Source organism: Anomalospiza imberbis, chromosome 10 (assembly GCF_031753505.1).
Source record: "Anomalospiza imberbis isolate Cuckoo-Finch-1a 21T00152 chromosome 10, ASM3175350v1, whole genome shotgun sequence".
In the NCBI taxonomy this organism is placed as follows: domain Eukaryota; kingdom Metazoa; phylum Chordata; class Aves; order Passeriformes; family Viduidae; genus Anomalospiza; species Anomalospiza imberbis.
The window spans coordinates 14,596,704-14,618,817 of NC_089690.1; the positions used below are offsets into that span (position 1 = coordinate 14,596,704).

A 22,114-nucleotide genomic window follows, 5' to 3' on the forward strand; every position below is an offset into this window, starting at 1 on the left:
ACTGGTTTTTAGTGGGTAAAGCAGGTGGTAGGGCTCACTTGTTTAGCTTGCAGATTTCTAAAATAAAATGTAAATGGAAAATAGTACAGGTCAATATTTTAGAAAATATTTCATTCCTCTGCCACAAGATATCCCATGATATACAACACACAATATATGGGCCTGACCCTGGCTGAAAAATAGATGTGATCAAACCAGCAAATCAAAATAAAAATCTGGGATGACTACACAATTATTGTTATACTGGGAACTGGAAATTATAAATTAATGTTATGGTTATTAATCTTATAGCTGTATCATCAAGCTGTGACACATGCATGATAAATTGATTCTTATACAGTAGAATCTAATTTGTGCATTTTCTCATTTGCCCTGGAGTATATCATTCCTGACTGCTAAACAAAGCTGTAATAGCAGAATACTAGAGTAAGGTCAGTGTTAATAGAGATGTTTGCATTTGCAAAGTTCATTACATAGTATTTACTAGTAGGCTATGAAAAAAAATCATAAATAATGTAAATTAAACACTTGTTGAAATAAATTAGGAAAGTACATCTTGCATTTATTAATTGCTTGTTATCTTGTTTTATAATTAACAACATTTCCTAAATTTTGAATGATCACTCTGTCTGAGAAAGGTCCCATGATGTACGTGGGCATTTAATGGTCATCTCACTTGGACCTTCTCTATCTACAGCTGTTTGAAGTGACCAGATATTCAAATAAAAAGAGATTAATTTACCTGCAGAAATACATTCAAGCACATGTATGGGAATTGACTTGTATGTATGGGCTCATTTGATGCATACTTCAAAGTCACACAGTGACTCAGTGTAAAGGCATCAAAATTGCAGCCAAGCTCCTCTGATTTTTACACAGGAAAGACCTGCATTATGAAGACAAAAAAAGACAATAGACCTTGAAGGAAAAATTTGTTGAAGAGTGCAATTTTTTGTTCCTTTACTGGTTTTCAGAGCTCTTTGATTTCTGATCATTATAAAGCCAAACAGCTTGTGATAATAAATTACTGCTGCTTCATCACCTTCAGCAATTCTTGTCTGGACATTTTGTGATGTTTCTGCCCTCGTGACACCCGCCTTCTTATTCAGGGGCTCATAGGAGAGCAGAGTCTACCTAGCAGGAAAGCTTTTCCTCCAAAAATAAATAAGCAGCCTATTATGAATGAGGTAGCCAGGATGAGTCCAAAGATCTGGTCTCTCACTGGGGCAATTTTGTGCTGCTTTTCTATTTAGGACATAGCAAGTGTGAATGTCACCAACTTCATTTTCTTTAATACTGCTGAGAAAGTGCATTTATGCTCATGCTGTTCACTTCTCCTATCTGTTTGCTGTGATTTGTCTAGAATCTGTCATCTACCCCATTGCTTTTCTAAAATGTTGTGAGCAGGTCTTCTTGTAGACACTCTCAGAAGGGATCTACCAAAACATTTCTGTCTGCAGTTCTGAGCACTGTGAGCCCAAGGCAGTTTGATGCCTGATGTGCATTAGTTCACTGAGCTGGCTTTATTCTGTACAAGGAAGATATTCTGGGCTTTCAGTTCTAAACTGTGGGGTTTTCTTTTCTTGATTCATTAGTAATGTGCCATGCTGTGTCATGCAGAGTAGGCAGACTCCTGCCAGTGAGAAGGGAGAAAGGACACTTTGGCTTCCAGGTCAAAAGGAAAGAGACCACAACTCTTGTAAGCTCTACTTGTGCCTCTCCCAGGAGCACAGGATGAAATCTAAGCCTAATTAGGAAAACAATAGGTAGGAAGATGCCATTTGCCCTACTGTGCAGAGACAGATGACAACTGAGCTGGTCTGCTGCAAATCCCTTACTGGAGCCAGGGCATGGGTCTGCCTAATTTAGGGGCTGCTGTAGGTACAGTCTTCTAAGGCAGTAGGGAAAAAAGAGAAATGTGTATGTTTTAGAGAAAAGTACATATTCCAGCAAGGCATTAATCTGACACCAAAGATCGGTTGCATAAAGTGTGGATAGTGAGGTCTTACTGCTAGTGCAGAGGTTCAGGATTAACAGGGTAAGCACTCTTAGCATGGCCAGAATAAAAGCTGTTATATGTCACCATAGGAGTTCCAGTGTAAACTGAATTCAGCAATTCAAAGTACAACACTGAAGCCCAGGTCTCACTTGAAGCAGCCAGGTGCAATACCAATGAACAGTCCTCAGATGAGGGCCTAAAAAATCCCCTCAGCTCCATCTTTTGTTGCTTTCTGTCACTTCAACATAAAATCAGCCTCAGACAACTCCAGAGATAAAAGCCTCATGAACAAAGCAAGAGCTTTGATTCTGCACTGGTGCAGGTCTGGTGTCAGAAGCCTTAAATCTTTTCTTTAGTATCAAGAAAATGATTAGTCACACTTCATACCCCCAGTGAAAACAGCCTGGATAGGGAGACTTGCCACTGGGTGTATGGCCCTATTGCCGCAGCAGTTTGAGGCAGAGAGTCTCATTTCCTGCCTCTCACACATTCAGCTGCATCCCAAGAGATGCTGTGGAGATTCTGACATAAAGATGACTCCAAAGTAAATGTTATGTGATTTAAATAATTTCTCTTTTACCCAATTTTCATTGTTCCTTTTTCCACGCATTTCCCCACCTCTGATGAAAGACCACTTCCTGCTGCTTTACTGAGAGATTTCAGGATGTTGTGCATCTTTAGAGAGGCATCCCAGAAGCCCTGGAAACCTTCAAAGTTGGGATGAAAACTGCTCAGTTTGCTTACAAGTCTTTTGAAATGAAGTTATACTTTTTATCTACTCCTTTGCTCCCCCAGAAGGTAGTGGTTTGGGGGATTTCTTTTTCTAAATTCCCTTTTTTACCACCAAAAGACCTCACAGCTGGAGAAAAATGTCTTTTAATCTCTCAAATTAGCAAATTCTCAGGTTTTGATTGTGGCCACTTACTTCCATGTTTGTCTTAAAAGAACATTGCACATGCTGCTCTTCCCTGACATTCCTTTTTGCATGTTTGTGAAATGATGTAAAAGAAGATTTTGTCTTTTAGTGACAATATAGGAGCTTTTTTCAGATTAGCACTTGTAAATTTATCCTCACACTATAATTTTAAGTTTCACACCATCAGGAAATTACTATTAAATGTACAAGTTCCTATATAGTTGCTATATTTTTATATTACTAGCTTTAGACTCAACAACCATTTCAACTCCTTACATTTGTAAAAACTAATGTAAGAATAAGTTCTCTAGATGTATTAACAGGTAACAAGCTGTCTCAATTTCTCTGTTACAAAAAAAATCAAATAAAATGGTAAGGTTTTTATTTCTAAAAAAAAGAGCTTGATCTGTAGCTGAAAATCTACTAGTGATATAAGCATTTTTTCTGAGAAGTGTCTCATCTTTTATATTAAGAGAAAAATGTCAGTAATCTGTTAATAAACACAATGAGCTGTATTTCACTTAACAACTTACCACCTATTTCAACTCAAAACATTCTCTGCTTACTTTAAGTTAGCATTTTGTTCTGCAATTGTAGTACTGTCTCAGTAATTGCTAATTTTGCCACCTGAACAAGTAATGAGTGACTGAGCTGTCTCCAACAGCCTGAAACTGAGGACAAGTAGAAGAGCCACCTTGCTTTATCTGCCTCCCTGCATCTAATGGATACTTTCTGTTTACTGCTCCAGTACTGCCATATTTGCTCTCACCTCTTACCTTACCTCTGTGAAAGCAAGCCCACAAAAACAACCTCATTCTGTGCCACACTCTGTTCATACAGTATTTTGCTACCCAGCTAACTTCAAAATCCAGCTTAAATAGCGCTACAAAGAAATCCAGATTGCCTTTTCCTTATAACTGAAGAGTTGTGTGTTTGCCTCTTTAGGTACTTCTCTTTCCTTTTCAGTTAACATGTAATTGGTCATTACTCTCGAGTAATCATTTTTATGGATATTCATCACAATTTTCTCCAAGCCTTTTAACGAACTATTCATTCTGAGAGTCATGGCTGGTAGGTATTAAGCTTTCAATTGTAGCAATTGAAATATTCCACTGCATTCCTCCAGTCTTCCCTGGAAACAGGGTATCTGGTTTCTGCACTTGCATAATTGCATGGTTCAGTTCATTTATTCTTATTGCAAAATCAGATTTAAGCCATTTTATTCTTCATGACACTCTCTCGGTTTTCTCAGTACCCATAATTAACAGTTTCTTAGCAGTCAAAACCAGTTTATAATCACAGCTGAATTTAATAGTCAATTTTAAAAATGCAAGACTTGACATCCTGATGATTAATAGAGAAGAAACTGCATCAGAAACTCTTATCTCTGTTTCAGTTACTGAGCCTGGAGCTAGTGATACTTAGCAACATTACTGTCTGGCTGTATTTTTAACTGAAATGTCATTGTTTGAGCATCCTAGTGCATATTATTAATGCCTTGAGAGTTTTAAACTCCCCAGATCAGTTCTGCACAATCAAATACAGTTACGGAGAAAAAATAATTAGACACATTTAAGAGAGCAATTAGACCTCACAAAAATATAAACTTCCTGGAATGTATGTCAGCAGTGACAATCTCACCACACCCCACATTACTGATCATGAAGAAAAGTCTTAGTGTAGGTAGAAAAAAAATCAAAACAGACTTAAGAAAGTAAATATAAAAAAAACCACAAAGACACACTAAAAGTTCAGTGGAATTTCTCTTGTCTAAAGAGTAAGTGTTCTGTAGAAGCAGTACAGGTAAATTTAAAATATAAAGAGAACCCAGAAGCAAACAAAATGTCTGAAGTGGTTTGTGGGGAAAAACATATATTTGTTTCCTTGTTTTCCTTCTGATGACAGTTATTCCTTGTGCCAAATCAAATCAGAAGTATTTACTCCATATTTTTTCTTCCATCAAAGACAAATTAATGGCCTCAGTTCTTCCCAGAAGAAAAGAGAGGGGCTTGCAAGAAAATTGGATATTTTTTGCCAATATTTGCTTGGTTAACAATATAAAGAGGGTCTAAAGAAAAACATGGTAAGGTAATGATTAATTTAACTGATACATGAGAATCCACAGATCCCGCACAGTCTCCTCCAAATGAAATAGTTTCAGCATTGTCTAAATTATTACTTTGATTTGTTTCCTTTTCTGTGCTGTGGTTCAGGAGGATATTTCACCTACCTCAAGGGCCCTCTTGCTGCTAAAATTCAAACATTTAGAGATTTGAATAAGCCTGTTAAAGAACCTGTCAAGGCACCAGTGCTTGAGGCAACTGACACTCAGTCTGTTCCTATCCATTTTCCAGGGATTCTGAAGCCTGGCCTGCCCCAGTTGATGCTTTTGAAGTAGCAGATTGTTTGTATTGGGTTTGCTGAGCTAGAGGTGCAGTGCTGCAGACTCTGCCCCCTTAGTGAGCCCCTTCTCGCCCTAAAGTCAGGAGAGCCACCATCCTGGAGAAGATGGAGGGAGCTTTATCCCATTTCCAGCCCAGGACTGGGGGAACAGAGATTCTTTTCACCATTCCACTTCATGCTCTTTGCCTCCAGAGGAACTGGTTTATATGTTTCAGTTCATGCTTGTTTAACCCCATAAATGCCTAGAAAGCTGTAGCACAATCACATCACAAGGATGAATAGTGCCTAAACTGGACAGGCATCTTTCTGCTTGCTTTGTCTCAGACTCATCAGTATGATGCCAGTACATGTGAGCAGCCTGTGAGCTGAAAATTATCTAGCAGTGTGCAGAGCAGCCCATGAGGAGGCAGAACTAACAGGCTGATCAGGGCATGCTGCAGCTCCTGCACGGGAGGCAGTGAGGAGCAGGGCTGAAAGGCACAAGGGCTGAAGCACTTGGGTGGAGGGTGACAATTGTGTGCATGTGAGCACAGAGATGGCACACAGCAGTCCCACTGCTGGCTCTGTGCTCAGTCCCACGTGCCTGGGGAACGTGCAGGGTTTCGGGGAACAATGATCAGAGTGGACACAAGAAAGCCCTGAGCTGTTGTGTAAATAATTATCTATGTAGACATGCCCCAAGTTTAAGAAAAAGACAGAGCTTTCTTCCTCCATGGGCATTTACACATGGCTGCTGGTGAACACTATTTTTGGTTTTCTGTTTTCTCCCTATGTGCTTTCCTCCTGCATTATCTGTGTCCAGACCTCACAATCTTTTCAGCTTCTTTAATTACAATACTGCACTACAATGATGTTACTCTGTGATTCTAGTGAGTTACGACCATGGCCAAGGCAGTACTGAAAAATATCCATATAAAACAAATTAGTTATTATTATTCCTGACAATCCTGCTTCCTTGCCCCTCCAGACCTTCCACCAGCTGGGACTATAACTGCTGCCACGTGTCCACAGTCACTGACCTGCTGTTCTGGGCAGCACAGCTTGCACCTGCCAGAGCATCACTTTTAAACAATGTGTTGTTGTTCACCTTGACATTGATACACACTGCTTGTGATAAGATACAATCAGGCACAGACTGAAATTATTTTACCCCGTTGCAGTCACTCTGTACCTAAGTGGTCTCAAACCATTAAAATGTAACATTTTTTTCTTTTCCTTTCCTATTCAGCCCCTGCCAAATTCTCTCAAATAGTCAAAATCCCTACATATTATGATTATGTTAGTCCTACACTTACAATTACTGACAAATTATGGTTGGATCATACCATGTATTAATTGAAAGAAATTTTCTACAGCCTTTGAATTTCCAAATACACAACAATGGAAATGCTATGAAAGCATCATTGTCCTTAGAACACATATCTCAAATTTCTTTTGTTATAAAACGTTGTTAACAGACTGATTTGTTTTTTTTTATGTAGCATTTTGCAAGCCTAAGTAAGGAAACAGAACAGCTAACTCTGTTTTTTCTTTGAACTTCAGGTATTGTTGCTGTCCTTTTCTGTGGAGTCACACAGGCCCATTACACCTACAACAATCTGTCACCAGATTCCAAAATGAGGACTAAACAGGTAGGACATGGAAATAACTGACCTCGTGTCTTGCACTGATGTAAGGAGTAACAGTTACTGGAATACAGCTGGATGGGATTTCATTAATGAAAAGCAAGAGGCTTATGTCTTCATCAGGGAAAAGACTGGAGAGTTGCCAGGAAAACAGTAACAATTACCAGGATAAGCAAAAAATATACAAATGTAAGTGTCTGTTCTTCCCAAGAGACCTGAAATGTCAGACAGATATGGAGACAACAGCTTACACCAACTTCCATACAAAAATGCTTCAAAATTAAGGAAATCAAAGAGCTCTAGTAAGACAGAAGTGGTCTGAAACATTGGATCTCTGCAGATTTTGCAAAGGGATTGTATAAACTGCAGTCTGCCCCACAGATTTAAGCAGTGACATTATTTAATTCTGGTTTAATTAAAAATTGTCATCATTAGAAAGAGATTTTTTTTTCTTTCCAATGTGTTATTTAGAGTTTAAAAATGTGAAATTTGATCACCTGGGTTTTGTTTGAAGAAGTGAGTAGTACAATTGTAATTCTTTTCAAAATGTGAGGCTCTTCTCAGATCTATGGCATTGCAGTGTTCAAAATACTTTTCAGCATGAGTCATTTTAGACAACCCTGCCACTACCTAGATCCTGGTAGAAGTCATTTAAATGCAGTTTTCTTCCCTTGTAACACTGACTCATATGTCCCAAGACCCCCAGGTTGTAGGAAATCTATCTCCTAGAATAAAATGGAAACTTATGGCCCAATACTATAATTTTCATGATGCAATCTTGTACCTTTTTCAGCAATTTCGTTCTTTTGAGCATTGGAAATTTTACGTAGAAAAATTCATCGCTTCTTGCACATCTCAGCTTAATCAAAAATCCAATTTTCTATCAAAAACAGCTTGATAGGAAAAAAAAATACTGGCCACAGTATCAGTTCAACTGTTAGAGTCTCACAGATTTTAGATTACAAAAAAGTTTCTGGTCACTACTCCCATAATAAAGTGTTAGCTATGGAACAGGGTAAGTCTTTTCAATTGTATTTCTTTATAGCAGCAGAGTCTGATACTTTCAGAAAGTATTCCAGCAGAGAACTAACCTTTCTCTGATAACTGTATTGTAAGGGAACGACATTGAAATCTACCATAGAATTCTTTCTGTTCTGCAGAAAGACTGAATTACATATGCCATTACTCCCCTTGCATATAACTTATCATTTGAATAGAAGGTTTTTTCAGGGATTCATCTGCATGTTTTAATGATGCATAGCCTCAGAGAGAGACATAAAAAGCCAAGGTTGTGGTATTTTTAATTATCTATGAAGCTTTTCAGCTGCAGAATCAATTAATGTTTTGTTTAAATGCATCCTGGTTTTATTCATGTTTACTCTGTTATTCCCTCCTATTCAACAAGTGCAAAACAAAATAGTGAAAATAAACCAAATTTACCCTTGAACGCACAGAAAAGGGATTATGTGTTTCTCTATGGAGCTATGAGTTTGATGCACACTTTTCTATTCTGTTTTTCTCTTCCCTATAAGCCCTTAATCCTCAGCCTCCTTTACGATATGGCTCCAACGTTGTTGAATTCCTTTGAATACTTCTAATTTATTTTCTAATCCAAATATTACCCTTTCATATGCAGCTGTTTCAGTGAGATCTGCACTGTCTCTTTCTTTCTCTCCTCCCAAGGATTCTCTTCAAGCAAATTTAATAAGGCTCACACTTGGCATTCTCATAATCATATGTAACTTCAGTGCATCTTCAATGAATATTGTTGCTCAGACAGTTGGCTTTGCTCCCAATCTAAGTCATTTTTATTACTCATTACTGGCCAAAATCAAGGGCTTTTCAGTTCTTTTATAGAATTATTCCAAAGCAGTCTCTCTCTAATGTTACAATATGACAGATCTTTCAGAAAGGAGTGCTGAACTGTAATGTACATTGACAAAACAGTGAGTTAAGGCTGAAGCTGAAGCTAACAAAAACTATGGAAATTAGATTTAAAATTGCAAATCAGATTGCAAAATTGTGTTAGCTGTTTTTAAACAAACACTTTTTCTTTACTGTTTTGCATAATTTTCTTTACGTTTTTTACTTGCTTTTAAAATTGTATAGCTTGATGGTAAAATCCAGTATAGAGTGATAGAGAAGGTATTTCTGATCCTGGTGCCAAGTTCTGCATTTCTCATAATACATCATCCTTTGCTCTAAAAAAAATTAAAAGTTTCTCTTCAGTCACTGATGTAAAATGAGAACTTATCTACAGTTCTTATATTAGAATTTAAGAGCATCTATTAAAAAGGCCTGTTAAAGGATGCCATGTAATTATTAGTCCCCGAGTATTCTTTATTACTCTGTCAATCACTGTTTAAGATTCCATGAAAGAGAAATATTAGATTTCAAGCATCTGAAATTATAAAGCAACACTAATCTTTTCAATGAATGAATTATTTTAATACTCTCATAAGAAAAGTAAGATTTTTAAAAAATCAGTAAAAACTGAGGCTTTAGATAGTTTTCATTCAATTCAATTATCCCAATTTTCATTAAGTATTTATAAACATTCTGTGAGTTTTTACTGTCATTTTTTTAACATGGGTGATGTTTTATGGAAGTAATTTGAAGTCATCATCATTGACCTGACAACAGCCATCATGATTTAACAGTGAGATTGACCCTGCCCTCCATGGCAGCAAGGTTAGGTCTAACACGAGTGCTCCTGAATTTCAGGCACTTAAAGTTTAATTTATCCAATGTATCTTTAGTGAAGGAGAAGATGAAACTGCTGGGATCTGAACGAAAGCTATTTGATTCTGAGCAGCTTTCTCCAGAATTATTTACGGCTGCTATCTCCCCTCACGTTATGCTGCAGCCAGACACTTACTTCTAAATCTTGGGACTCTGCAGCTCCAATTTTACATTAGGCTTCAGATGTACAGCTGGGCTGGGTTGATTTGCTCTGCTACAAGTAAGTCAGAGGCTGGGCAGAGTGGTGTGAGATAAACAGAAATCCCTGTTTTTTTAAAAGTGGGCAGAGTGTAAATCCCTACAGGTCACCTCCAGAAAAGGATTCATGGATAGTACTGTGTTTTCTACAGGAAGATAAGACATTCCTTGCTCTGCTTTTCTCTCTGCCCTCTATCACTTTCACTCAAATACCAAGCTGAGACCAACACATTTTCCTGGTGGTGGAGTACTGACTAATGGCCATAAATATTATCCATCTTACTAATGAGTTGTATCTTTTTTGGTTGTTTTCCTTTAATTCCGGGGAACAGCTGCAACAATGAGAGTAGGGCAGAGCAATACCTCTCTTTTCTTGAGTGTACGAAGAATTCTCTTTACACACAAAATAGTGTCAGCAAGCTACAAATTCTGGAAAGGGAATTTTGGAATACATCACCTATGGAAGAGCCAGGGAATTACAAAAAGACAGGAAAGCATGTCCAGCCAAGAAGGGAGCATGTCACACACTGCCCTGCCTGTCTCCATTCATTCCCCAATCTAAGCCTTGTTCTCATGGTCACCTCTGAAACAGGTGTGTCTAACTTTTGGTGAAGTTTGCTTTCTCAAATTAGGTGTAGTAGCCTTTCTAATCACATGAGGAGTTAAACAGTTACTCTGCTGTTTTGGTGTTCCTGATAGCAAGCCCATTAAGGGAACAAGCTGCCTTAGAGACAAGAGCTCCTGGCCTGATTGTTCAGCTGCACCAGGCGTGCTGTGTGCATAAGATTCCAAGTTAAGATTTCAGTGGCCCTTCACCTCCAAGGTTTAACACAGGCAGGAGAATGAGAGAAAGATCACTGCTGCCTAACTTGTGAGTAATTTTACCAAGACATACAGTCTCACTCAGAGGCTTGAGCAGATCAGTTTGCACTGGAAGACTGAAAGTTCAGACTGCTCTTGGGCTTTGCTCACTGATGGACATAGTACTGATTGCTTCAAATTTTAATCTCTCCACTATAAAGCAGACATTATTATCTCTGATTAATAAAAGTCATCACTTTGCAGGGAAGCAGCTAATATTTCCTGGAAATGCCTGGAAAATACATGAAGCTTTCAAAACATTCCTAGCTCATTGATGATGCAGCTATTTGTCTTCCGACAGGGATACTGGCTAGGGATCAATCAGCTGATTTCTGGATCAGAAATTAAGCTGCATTGCAAAGACACTTTGTTGTAAAAGAATTGTGTTTATAAGCATATAAATTTAATTCTAATTAATCACATTAATCAAAACAGGTTGAAAAAAAGTCATAAAACGGGTTTTTTTCCTCAAAAACTGAAAATCAAATCATTACAATCCCTTGACCCTAGTATGTTATAGTATAGTCTCAATGTAGACTTAGAATAACAGAATCATTGATGTAGGAAAAGATCTCCACGACCATCAAGTCCAATCATCAACCAAATACCACCATGCCACACCTACTCATTTTTTGAACACTTCCAGGGATGGCATTTCCACCACTTCCCTGGGGAGCGGATCCATCCATGATTAGGGACTCACTTCAGAAGCAAAGAAAAACAGTAGAGCAAAAGTAAAGTATGGCAATTGAGGAATCTAAATCAACTGAAAGGGGGGAGAAATCAATTAATCAAAGGAGTGTTACCTGAATGCCAACAGACAATGTTTACTAAAAAGAGCATTGCAGGACTAAAGGCAGAGAGGTGACTGAAGTCACTGTATCCAAATGAAGCACCATCACTGGGATCTTGACATTCTACTGCTTTTCTGCCGGCCTATGTGTCTTGTAAACCAGTTACAAGCAGACCTACAGCCAGCGCTGCAACAACAAATCTCTTTTCTCTAGATACATAATACTGTCTTATAGGATTCTCCCATCAGCTGTCTTTTGATAAGAAAATAAATAATGCACTGCAAATTCTGCTTTAGTAGCAGAACGATTTCTCCTGAGTTTGTTGTTAAAAGCACATGCCAGGAGCTGCAGCTACTGTTGTTATCTTTCTGTGAGAGGAGGAGAGCAGCTGGGGAGAGATGACTCTGCACTACCAGCACCCAAACTGCATCTGCTTTGTGAGGGTCCCACTCCAGATATCCAGCACTCATACCTGGGAGAAGCAGCCCTCTAACTTCACAGGGAGCTGCAGCACAAAATTAAATTGTTTGGTGCCTTTATCTTAAACCCTCCACAGTCCCACTGGACATGTGTGTGCCCTGGGGCTTTGGTTCTGCTATTTGTGAGTGTTTAAGAGACCAAACAAAGAGAGCTGGGCTTGCTTGTATGTTACACAGTCTATATTCATTTATCTCTGGTTAATGCCTACCATTTTCTGTTATCAAACATTGGACTGTATATAGATAATGAGTTTATACTCCTAGGAAAAAAAGTACACGCACAAATGTCAGGTTATAATGGCTCTTATAATTCAAACTCCTAATTTATAAAAAAATTGAGAGTATTTCTAGACAGAGGAAAACCCTACTTAGAATAAAATGCCCTAGATTATTAGCAAGGCAGAACCACCACAACACATAAGGATACACAAGGATAATTCTCATCCTTTTGAAATGAGCAGCCTAATTGACAGCAGTTGTGATTTGTTCAGCAACTTTTCTTAGGGACAAATGACCTCTAAGGCACTGCAAGAGGTCAAATATTTCCACACAAATAATTGGCAGAGAGAAAGACTGAGAGGAAAGTTATCTCTCAGAAAGGTTACCACCAGTACCAGATTCTAATCTGTCTTTGCCTCTGTGCTGTGCAGGAGGAATCTGTTTTCCCAGCATGCCACAATCGCAGTGCCTACAGGAAAATTTCATACCAGAATGGGGGTTTATTATCCTCCAAGGTATATAGCTGGCTGTCTGATAAACCTCTGAGAGTAAACTGGAAATTCTTTCTGGCTAATGCATGGCATTCAGGTCTGGCACTCTTCAATAATACACAAGAGGTCTTTGCCTAAAGAATCCAGTAAAGTACAAATTCTTGGTGAGTGTTAAACAGGTTGCATGCATGAAGCACATTTTTCCATTTAAGTGGAGACTGAGCATAAAAGTCAGCTCTGATGGGCACTGTCTCATGGTTCCCTTTCTGCAGCTGAACAAAAGAAAATTCCTTTATTTCCAACCTCCTTGAACTCCTGCAAGTTCAGACTCAAAAGTGATAAAAAGGCTGAGGCTTCAGGCAGTGCTGCCCAGGAAACAGCACAGGTGACCAAGTATCAAGGCTCAATAGAAAGGTCTGGAGAAGATACTCCTTTTGATAACAAGATTCTGAAAATAAAATAGCATTTGGGAAGATTTTGTTGTACTGGAATAGCATTAGCATAGTTTTGCCCATGTTTTAGCCAGTTTTGCTTAAATACCTTGGAAATTACTAATATTAGGGAAAAACCTTGCTCTTGTCTTCTGGTATTTCACCCAGATTTTTTTTTTTTTTTTTTTTTTTGAGACAAGGCCTATAGCAAAAATCTTCATTTTGATGATGTTGAAAGCAATCAGGGAGAACATATCAATGCCTTTGGTATTTTTTCTTTTTGAGAGAAGAAAATGATACATACATAAAAGGGTTGTAATCACAGTTTAAAAAAAGAATGGTTTATGCAGCATTTATCTTATGGCTATTAGGATCAGATACCTGAAACTTTAGGTAAAAACTATTTCTAATTTTGAGATAACTAACCTATATTGGAAATAACACAAGCCAGAGTCTTCTACTCTTCTAAAAGTCCAAAAGCTGAGGTCTCTAGACTTAAGCTATCATTACAGCTCCAGCCTATATACCCTGAAGAGCAGCAGACCCTCATTCTTGTCCAGTGCTTTCCCTTCTAAGCTCCAGTTTTCCCTCCATCCTGAGCTCCAGCAGTGTCAGATGTGCTGGCTGAGCCCTGTGTTCTGACTGCAGAGCCAGAACATCTCTGCAGAGCCCCTGGGTCTGTCACAAGCAGCCTGCCCTCATTCAGCAATTGCCTTCTTTTCTCTAATTGAATATGCACCACATGCGTAGTGCTTGTAATAATTGTTACCTTTAAAATGCATTGCAATTGACAGGAAGTGTACAATGAATTCCAGTTCTCTGCACAGCTATTTTCTGTGTTTAGCAGGAAAAGATGAATGTGGGAAACATGCCAGGTGCATTGTTTGACCAGATGTACCATAAGATCTTATGGAACCCTGTAGAACAGTGTAATGCTATAAAGAAATCTAAAGCTGCTTACTGTATGGGTTTAACAAGAAGAATCATAACAACACAAGAAAATCTTGATTTCTGCAAAAGAAATTATACTACCATGTCTTTCAATCTGAATTTTTAAACAAAATCCCTCATTATCTGACTGATGTTCCTGATTAATTCACCATGTTAAAAGAATGTTAATCTGCAGTTTCTTTACATGTGACTCCCCTTAAATTTATGTGAAAATGCTGAAATTATTTCCTCTCAGCTGTGAGCTACATGATGGATGGTAAACAGTTAGAAAGCATTGCTATGAGTAAACCAATAACAGCAGACTTTATAACTCTGGTGTATCAGTAATCACCTACATCATTTATGGTTTATATAATAAATTAGCTGCTTTCCTACCTATAATACTGAAAATATTGGGTGTCCAGATACAGAAATCTTGTTAGAATATTCAGTTCTATACTTCATTCTGTAGTTTACATTTTCTCTCTTTTTGTACACCTGCATTAGTGATTCATTAACTGAGAATATGCAGATGTGCTCTGGCCTCATTAGCTCCCATAAGGCATGTGCCCCTTTGTCATCAGCACTTCATGAAGAATATCATATTCTAGTGTCTTAAACACACACACACACAGAATAAAAAAAGTACTTTGGACCTATGAAGAAGAGAAATTCTCTTGAAAAACAAGGAAAAAAATTTTTCCTTCATTTTGCTTAAGCACAGAAACTGGGAAATAACACCCTGAAATGTAATTCATACCCTGAAGTAACCCAGACCTGTAATGAAGCAGTATTTCTACAGAGAAGCTCATCTTGTTGAAAAATGATGTCATTTTTCATGCTGGTAGGCTAAGGAACATAATACCATATGCAAACTAGTTTCCAAATGGCTTCATTAAAGTTTTTACAATCTGTTTAAACATTAAACATTTTCTTTAAATATTAATAAAGATCTTGGATTGTTAAGGTTGTAGTTTACTCTTCTAGCACAGTATCAGATGCCAGCAGTTAGCTAACATATACCAATTGGAATTGTAACAGATAGGCCAAAATTGCACTAGCATATGGAGAAATGTGTAAGGAACTTCCGAAGTGAGACTAGTGCCGTAGCTCCTCTGGAACTGCCCTGAATCACAAATGAGGCTCTCATGTGTCCTGCTCTGTGCAGTGGAGTCAGACTGCTTGGGGCTGTGTGAGCTGCTGCAGAACCAAACACAGCTTTACAGAGCTGTGCCGATCGCTGCTGTGCTGCCGTCAGTCTCACGAGAGCTTTGGAAAGCGACCTCTGAGATACTGCTCCCTGCTTTGGGTAGTTAGCGCTTATCCCTAGTTTTTAAGTCTGCAGCTGTGCAAATATCCAGCCTTGTGCCCCACTTGTGTAAAACACATCTAGTTTTGCGAAGAGAATTGTCTCTATGTATGTAGCCTGTGAAATCAAGCCCATCCCAATTATTGCCACCCTGATAGCAGCAACTGTGGAATGCATAAAGAGAAAAAGCAAACCAGAATCAATCTAGTCCTGGGTTGGGAACATATTCTCACATCATCATGTAGTGCTGAAACAGAGCAGGGTGCACTTCAACATCCCATACTTAGAACAAATATGGTTAACTTTAGTTTGAAGTATAACTTATACAATCTCATGTTTTGTAAAAGATGATAATTACAACAATTCCCTGAAACATATTCAGTCAAAACTCCCTCATCTGAGAATTTTTGACAAGGATAAAAAAGGTAGGATTCTTCTTTTAAATCTTCCTTAATCATATAGGAAAAATTTCGTAGAATTTTATATTAATGAACCAAAGCCCTTTGACTTCAACGACATTTGGCTTATGCCAATGAGCAAGTTCTAAATATATATAATGACAGCAGAGGTAAAAACACTCAGTCTCTTACTTAAAATATAGTTATGTCCCCATGCCAATGATTTTCTCTAGCTTGGAAACACTGACACTTCATGTTGTTGTGTTAGCTGATTTTTAGATTATTTTAATGCAGGATTTATCAATAAATTCTCCAGTTATGGAATAAACCTCTAGAAAAGAAATTGTCTGTTTTGTATTTCTGTGCCTAGTACAGAAAATTGCTAAAATTGCTAAATTGGAATGCAGTAAAATTGTTCAGCACATAGGTTAAAATAGTTTTTAAAGTTGAGGGTGTTCGTAATAGGTACCTTAATTAGAACCCTGTGTTGCCTTACACTTGCATGAGTATGTGTCACCAGGTTCATAATTGCTCTTCCTGTGAGGCCTGTGTTTGGAAACACAATAAAGATGCTATTTGTGGCATGGCTGGAGAGGTTACACTGGGATCTCTGCAGAGCATCCAGAATTCTGCTGCAGATGGGGACTGACCTCACCCAAAGCAGTCTGCAGGCTTTGGGAGCTTTGCTACTTTTTTACTTTATATTGTTTTAAATAGCAATGCTTTTGCTATTTAAAACAATTAAATATTGTTTTAAATAGCAATGCTTTTGCCCTGCCCAGAGAACCTTGGGGCAATGGAGGCCCTTGAGGAATCTGAGCTGTTGTGTGATTCCTAACAGCACCAAACTGCTGCTGACAAAGATCCAGTTCTTGCAGTCTGATGTTTCTCCCTTTTAACTTACATGATTTTTGCACAAATGCTGATTCCTCACAATTCTCTTTCAAGGGTTGTTATCTACAAAGTTCCCTATTGGCTGTAAGAACTGCACAAAAGCTTTGGTCAAAACTTTTAGAAGTATGTAGGTAATAGAATTCTCACACAATAAGCTGCAAGCAGAAAATAAATACATGTAAATAAGGCATTATAATAGTCTAAAGCCCTTGCCAGCATTCTGTCTTTTTAGTGACTGCACAGCTGTGTTTCCATTACATGATTAATGGATTTCCTACCTTCCAAAGAGACATTTGTACCAAATGGTAGCACAGTGAAAAACATACTAAACAGCTGACTATAGCTCTTCTCTTCCTCATGGCACCGTCTGTGCACATAATTAAGGGCTAAAATGCCCTTTGTCAAAAGTTTCCAGGCTAAATGCCTCAGTCATGACTAGGATTCAAATAAGTGCCCCATCTTTGCACATATTTTGGTACCTTTATACTTTCATTAACCTACAATAATGAACTGGGATACAAGGTTGAGGAACTTTTTCAAGCTTTTGACTTTTAATTCAGTTTCAGTCACACAAATTAAAGGAGGTATTGACCACGCTATGCCTCCAGAGAACCTGAGAAGAGTTAGGAGCATTTGAAAATTCCAAACAGACATTCAGCACCCTCAGAAGCACACACTCATGTAGTAATGAATATTTTTATCGTAAGAGCATTATTCTGAGGTGCCCAATGATATGTCTCACCACCTGCTATCCCACAGAGTCTTACAGAAGGTGTTTTTAAGATGCATTAGTACCTTTTCATTACAGATTCTTAATTATATGTGAAATAGTCACCTGAGCTTTCAGATTTAAGTACTGTTGAAGGTGTATCTTAGTGTAGCATTTTTAATTTCTGCTTGTTTTACTGTCTTTTTTTTCCCCTTTGGTGATGTCAGTAAAACATCACCAGTGAGACCATAAGTATTTTAGTAGACCTGAAAACACTGGAAATCTTTGCAATAATTTTTCCAACAGTTTAGCATTTTCTGTTTCAGCTGGAGTCAAATTATTTCTCATTTATCACATCTCCATAGTGCACTCTAGATTACAGCTTTAAGTGTAAAGGACTGTTAGATGAGAAAAGCCACGTACTCTAATACTTAGGGGAACAGTGTGACACACAGAGCATAGCTGCTATTCACATTTCTCAGACTTCTTGTCCAAATTAATCTCAATTCTTGAATAGCAGCCTACATCAGGAGGCAGGGAAGCTGTTTAGAAATGACTGTAGAAATGAAATAAAAGAATTCCCTGAATTCTCACATATAGACATAGAAGAGCAGATCAATGAACATCCTAATTCAGTATTCTGCTTCAGATACTGATATTAGAATTGCAGAGTAATTGCAAATAATTCTGCCCAATGTAACTCCATGGTGGCATTCTGCCAAGGTAATGTAGTTAAAAGTTGACTTATCAATAACAGGTCTTAAAGAAAAGCAAAAGGAGCTTAATATCATGAGGATCTCATACTATTCAACACTGTTCAGAGCAAGAGAATTCTCAGCATGAGGATGCTCTGCCTGGGTTAGAAACTGGTAATGCCTTGTGTCCATTCTCCTCCAGCCTCTATTAACAAAGCAGTGTAAATGTGGGAGACCCTGAACAAGTAAATGTTGCACAGAAACTAGACAAATTATTTATTAAAAACTCTTTTATCCTAGATTAGGCCCTGAATAAAGAAAACAACATGGCATCAGAAAAATGCATGTGAATACTGATACTGCTGTCTGGTTTAGGTAAATAGAGTAATTCCTATTTTATAGCTCTATAGCTTTATTTTTCCACATAATCAGTTTTACAAACTTTGAAGTAAAACATTACTATTGGTAGGTAGAAGCTGCAATATCATGTCTGTAGAACAGATGCAAAGAGGGCAAGTATTTGTCCTGTGGTGTCAGATTGGCAGTGAAATTGAAATCTCATAGTCAGGAAGAAAAGACCCCACAGACTTCATAAGAACCTTTTGGGCTTAGTCCTGATAGATTAAAGACCCCCATATAAGTCACTAATTCCTAATATGGCAAAGACTAACTGAATTTCTTTCCAACATCCAAAACTTGGCAAGGAAGGAAAATGTTTTTAAGAACACACTTCAGTAATTAGTATTAGAGTATATTTCCTCTCAACAAATTGAAATAGAATAAATTGCATTTGTCCTTGTTAGAAATTGAATTGCTTGCAAGAGGTTAGGACTGCGGTGGCAGGTCAAAGAAAAAAATAAAAACAAACTTCAGAGGAATGAAAGGGAAAGATGAGATTGATTTTGTGTTCTAATTTTGAAATATCAACAGCAGTTCCTCTAATTCTAATAAAAATACAGAGATGCAAAGGATCTATTAGCTCATTGCCATTTTAAAGATAACTATATTACATTGACAACATTCCTATTTTTCTTTGATCAGAAGAAGATCAGTCATGTCTTAAAGCAACTAAATCTCCTTTGTTACTGGAAGTTTGCTTTTGCAAAGCCACCAGTTGTTTCTCTCTTTTGCATATTTTTTTAACCATTATTCCACATAGCTCTTAAGTCTGAGTTTATGTCCCCACTTCCGCATGCTCACTGATTTGCCATCCCAGAAAGAACATTCCAAGAAAGTGTCATTCAAGTTGTTCAGAATATGTCCTTAAGCTTCATTTTCAGTCATGTTGTTATTGTCTGGCATTTTTTATTCTTTTTCTTCTACACAGCGTCTGATTTCAGCTTCATAAGAATACTTGCTTAATCCTGGACAGCACAGGCTGTTAACAGCCTCTTCATTTTCCATTACCATCATTGCCTCCATCAGGGAATGGAAGAGGCATCGACGTTCGCAAAAATGTCCAAATCCAGCCTGAACGCAGCTATTCCAGTATTACCACTATTTGCTGACCAGTCAAAAGTTCTTTATATGCCTTCAAACAATTTTCCAGCTGCACTCTATTATGCCCCATCTGGAGCAGAACCCTTCCTTAATCCTTTCAGAAACCAGTCCTGCTAAAATAAACTTGGCGAGTTTGAACTGCAGGAGTCCCTGAGCACTTAATCTTGAGACAACAGAGCACTGGGGTACTCCTTCCTCTGTGCCTGCAACATCTCAGTTGAGGAATTTAAGATAAATAAGCACTTTGGAAATGGTTGTTTCTAGTTTGTGAACCAAAGAACTTGGCTGACAAGCTGCAGGAACAACGGCACCATCCCTTCTCTTTTGGTGGCAGCTTCCATTCAGGGGTCATTCTGGGGTTATATTATTAGGTACCATTTAAGGTGCTGTATAGTAGCAAAAGTTGCTTGTGCTGCATGAAAAGGAGATACTGATCTAAAAATGTTCCCTCTCTCACAAACTGGACCACATTTGGGAAAAAAAAAAACTTTGCAGAAATCTCCTTTGCTAAGCAACTTAACAAAACTAATGATCTAGAACTAGATCCAATTGATTGACAGCAACATTTAATTTAAATGCCAAATTCTTATTGGCTTCCTCATTTTCAATACTTTTGGTTTAAACTTCTTTTTTTAAGCAAAGCCATTCAACACCTATGATAATTTTGACAGTAGAATTTGCCTTTATATCTGAGGCCAACAGTTTTGCTTTGCTGTTGGTGGTCAGAAGTGTGTTCTGTGCCAGTAGTTTATCCAGCTTCTCCTGAGCTGGACTTTGGTGATGGTGAGTAGACTATGCCAGAAGGAGTAAGCTATACCATGGAAATGCAAAATATTTCTGGCCTTTCCTTCCCCTTGGTGCTACTGTTTTCTTTTAGATCTTTTTCCTTTCCTACTTCTTAGGCCTTATGAATCCTTTAAACCTCCCATATCTGTAGGGAAATAGAAAGTTATTGTGTGTCTTCCATAAATCCGTTGGGGTGAAATTCATTTAATTCAGTAGCAAAGCCTACTGATAGAAAAGACCAGGATTTTTCCCCAGGACATTAAAGATCCTGTAAGAATTTCTCTCTGCTAGTGTGTTTTCAAGTTGAGAGTCAGATATGCTTGCATATCAAAATTAACACCATAAACAAGTTTATATTCTATCATGAATTTGAGTTACTTTTGCTGATTCTTTCATCTAAGCATATTCAGAAATGAGCATTATATCACTATGCTGTGTACATTCATTATAGCTGTATAAGATTTCAAGAAAAAGGTTCAAATCCAAACCTTTTCCCAATTTTGAAACTTCTAATCAGAAAAGAAATAAAATAAAGCAATTAGGCTATAATAAAGGTTTCTGTGATCTCAGGAAAATTATAGTAGTTTGAATTCTCACAGCATTTTAATTCAAAAGAGTTAAGGAAAAACAATTTTCATCAATTATTAATTTATCAATATCCTTGATTTCATGGATTATTTTGATATCTGTGAACTAATTAAATAATATTATTCAAATAAAATAAATTTTATAACCATCAATTAACACTGAATTCTTGGGTTTTTAGTAGCTCTGCCACCTTTAGATCTCCCTTAATTTACATCCTAGCTTCCTAGCTGCTGTTGGAGTATGGAAACTCTCCCTGTTTTGATGCAAGAATATATCACTGTGGGCTGCACCCCTCAGACAGGTGGCATTTTCCATGTTTTTAGCTAAATGAGTACAACTACAGAAGGCCTACAGGTACCTGCAAGAGGTGGATGACATTCCTTCAGCAAATATTAAATCAAGTGAACGAATGCAGTATTGCCATCAATGATTAAAATTCAGTGAATTTTGCTGGAAGGAATTTGAGGATGTAATTCAGCTTCTACCCAATACCTCCATACTAATGTTATTCCCTCAAGAGGAAAGAATGCTGTTTGCCATTCTGCTTTTACCCAGTCCTGTCATACAAACTTTATTCTCTTGAGATGAGAAGTGTTCCTTAAAATATCAGTATTTGAAAAATCTTACATTTTCCATCTCCCCAGCCACAGATTATGTTCATTTTCTCCTTCTGGTGCTCCTTTAAGGAATTCTATTTTCATTGGAGGTGAGATTGGTACTTAGTTGTGTTCCATCTTCCAGGTGTACTAATTACTTACCTAGAAAATCTCTCTAACACTCAGTGAAAATATAAGTAGTTCTAGAAAATAAATCAAGTTTCAAAAGCCATTCTGGCATAGCTTATTGCTCTAATTGGCTGGAACTTAACTGTGGGGGAGGAGGAAAGGAAGGAGAGGAAAAAAGATCGTGCTTTCCTTATCTCACTGAAAAGATAAAACTAATACAGTATTTATATCATATAATTTTTTTCACTTGAGTTAAAATTAAAACATTGGTGTAAGATAAACTCAGTGGTTACAGCAAGGCTTAACATACACATAGCCTGGATTAAGTCCTTCCTCTGCCAGTGAGAACTGAACTGCAAGGGGCATTTTCAGGAACAATGTCCCAGCTTAAAACAGAATTTCTGCACATCTCTCTTAGTCCT

The 22,114-nt window shown here is 37.7% G+C and overlaps 1 protein-coding gene across 5 annotated transcripts in view; it reads left to right on the top strand.

Annotated features, from left to right (window-relative positions):
- SLC9A9 (solute carrier family 9 member A9) overlaps window positions 1-22,114 on the top strand; it is a 182,223-nt gene that overhangs the window by 75,850 nt on the left and 84,259 nt on the right. For all 5 annotated transcript variants that reach the window (XM_068200782.1, XM_068200781.1, XM_068200779.1 and 2 more), the window contains one exon: window positions 6,861-6,949. In XM_068200782.1, the coding sequence (XP_068056883.1) occupies window positions 6,861-6,949 (89 nt within the window). The remainder of the gene's footprint in view (window positions 1-6,860; window positions 6,950-22,114) is intronic.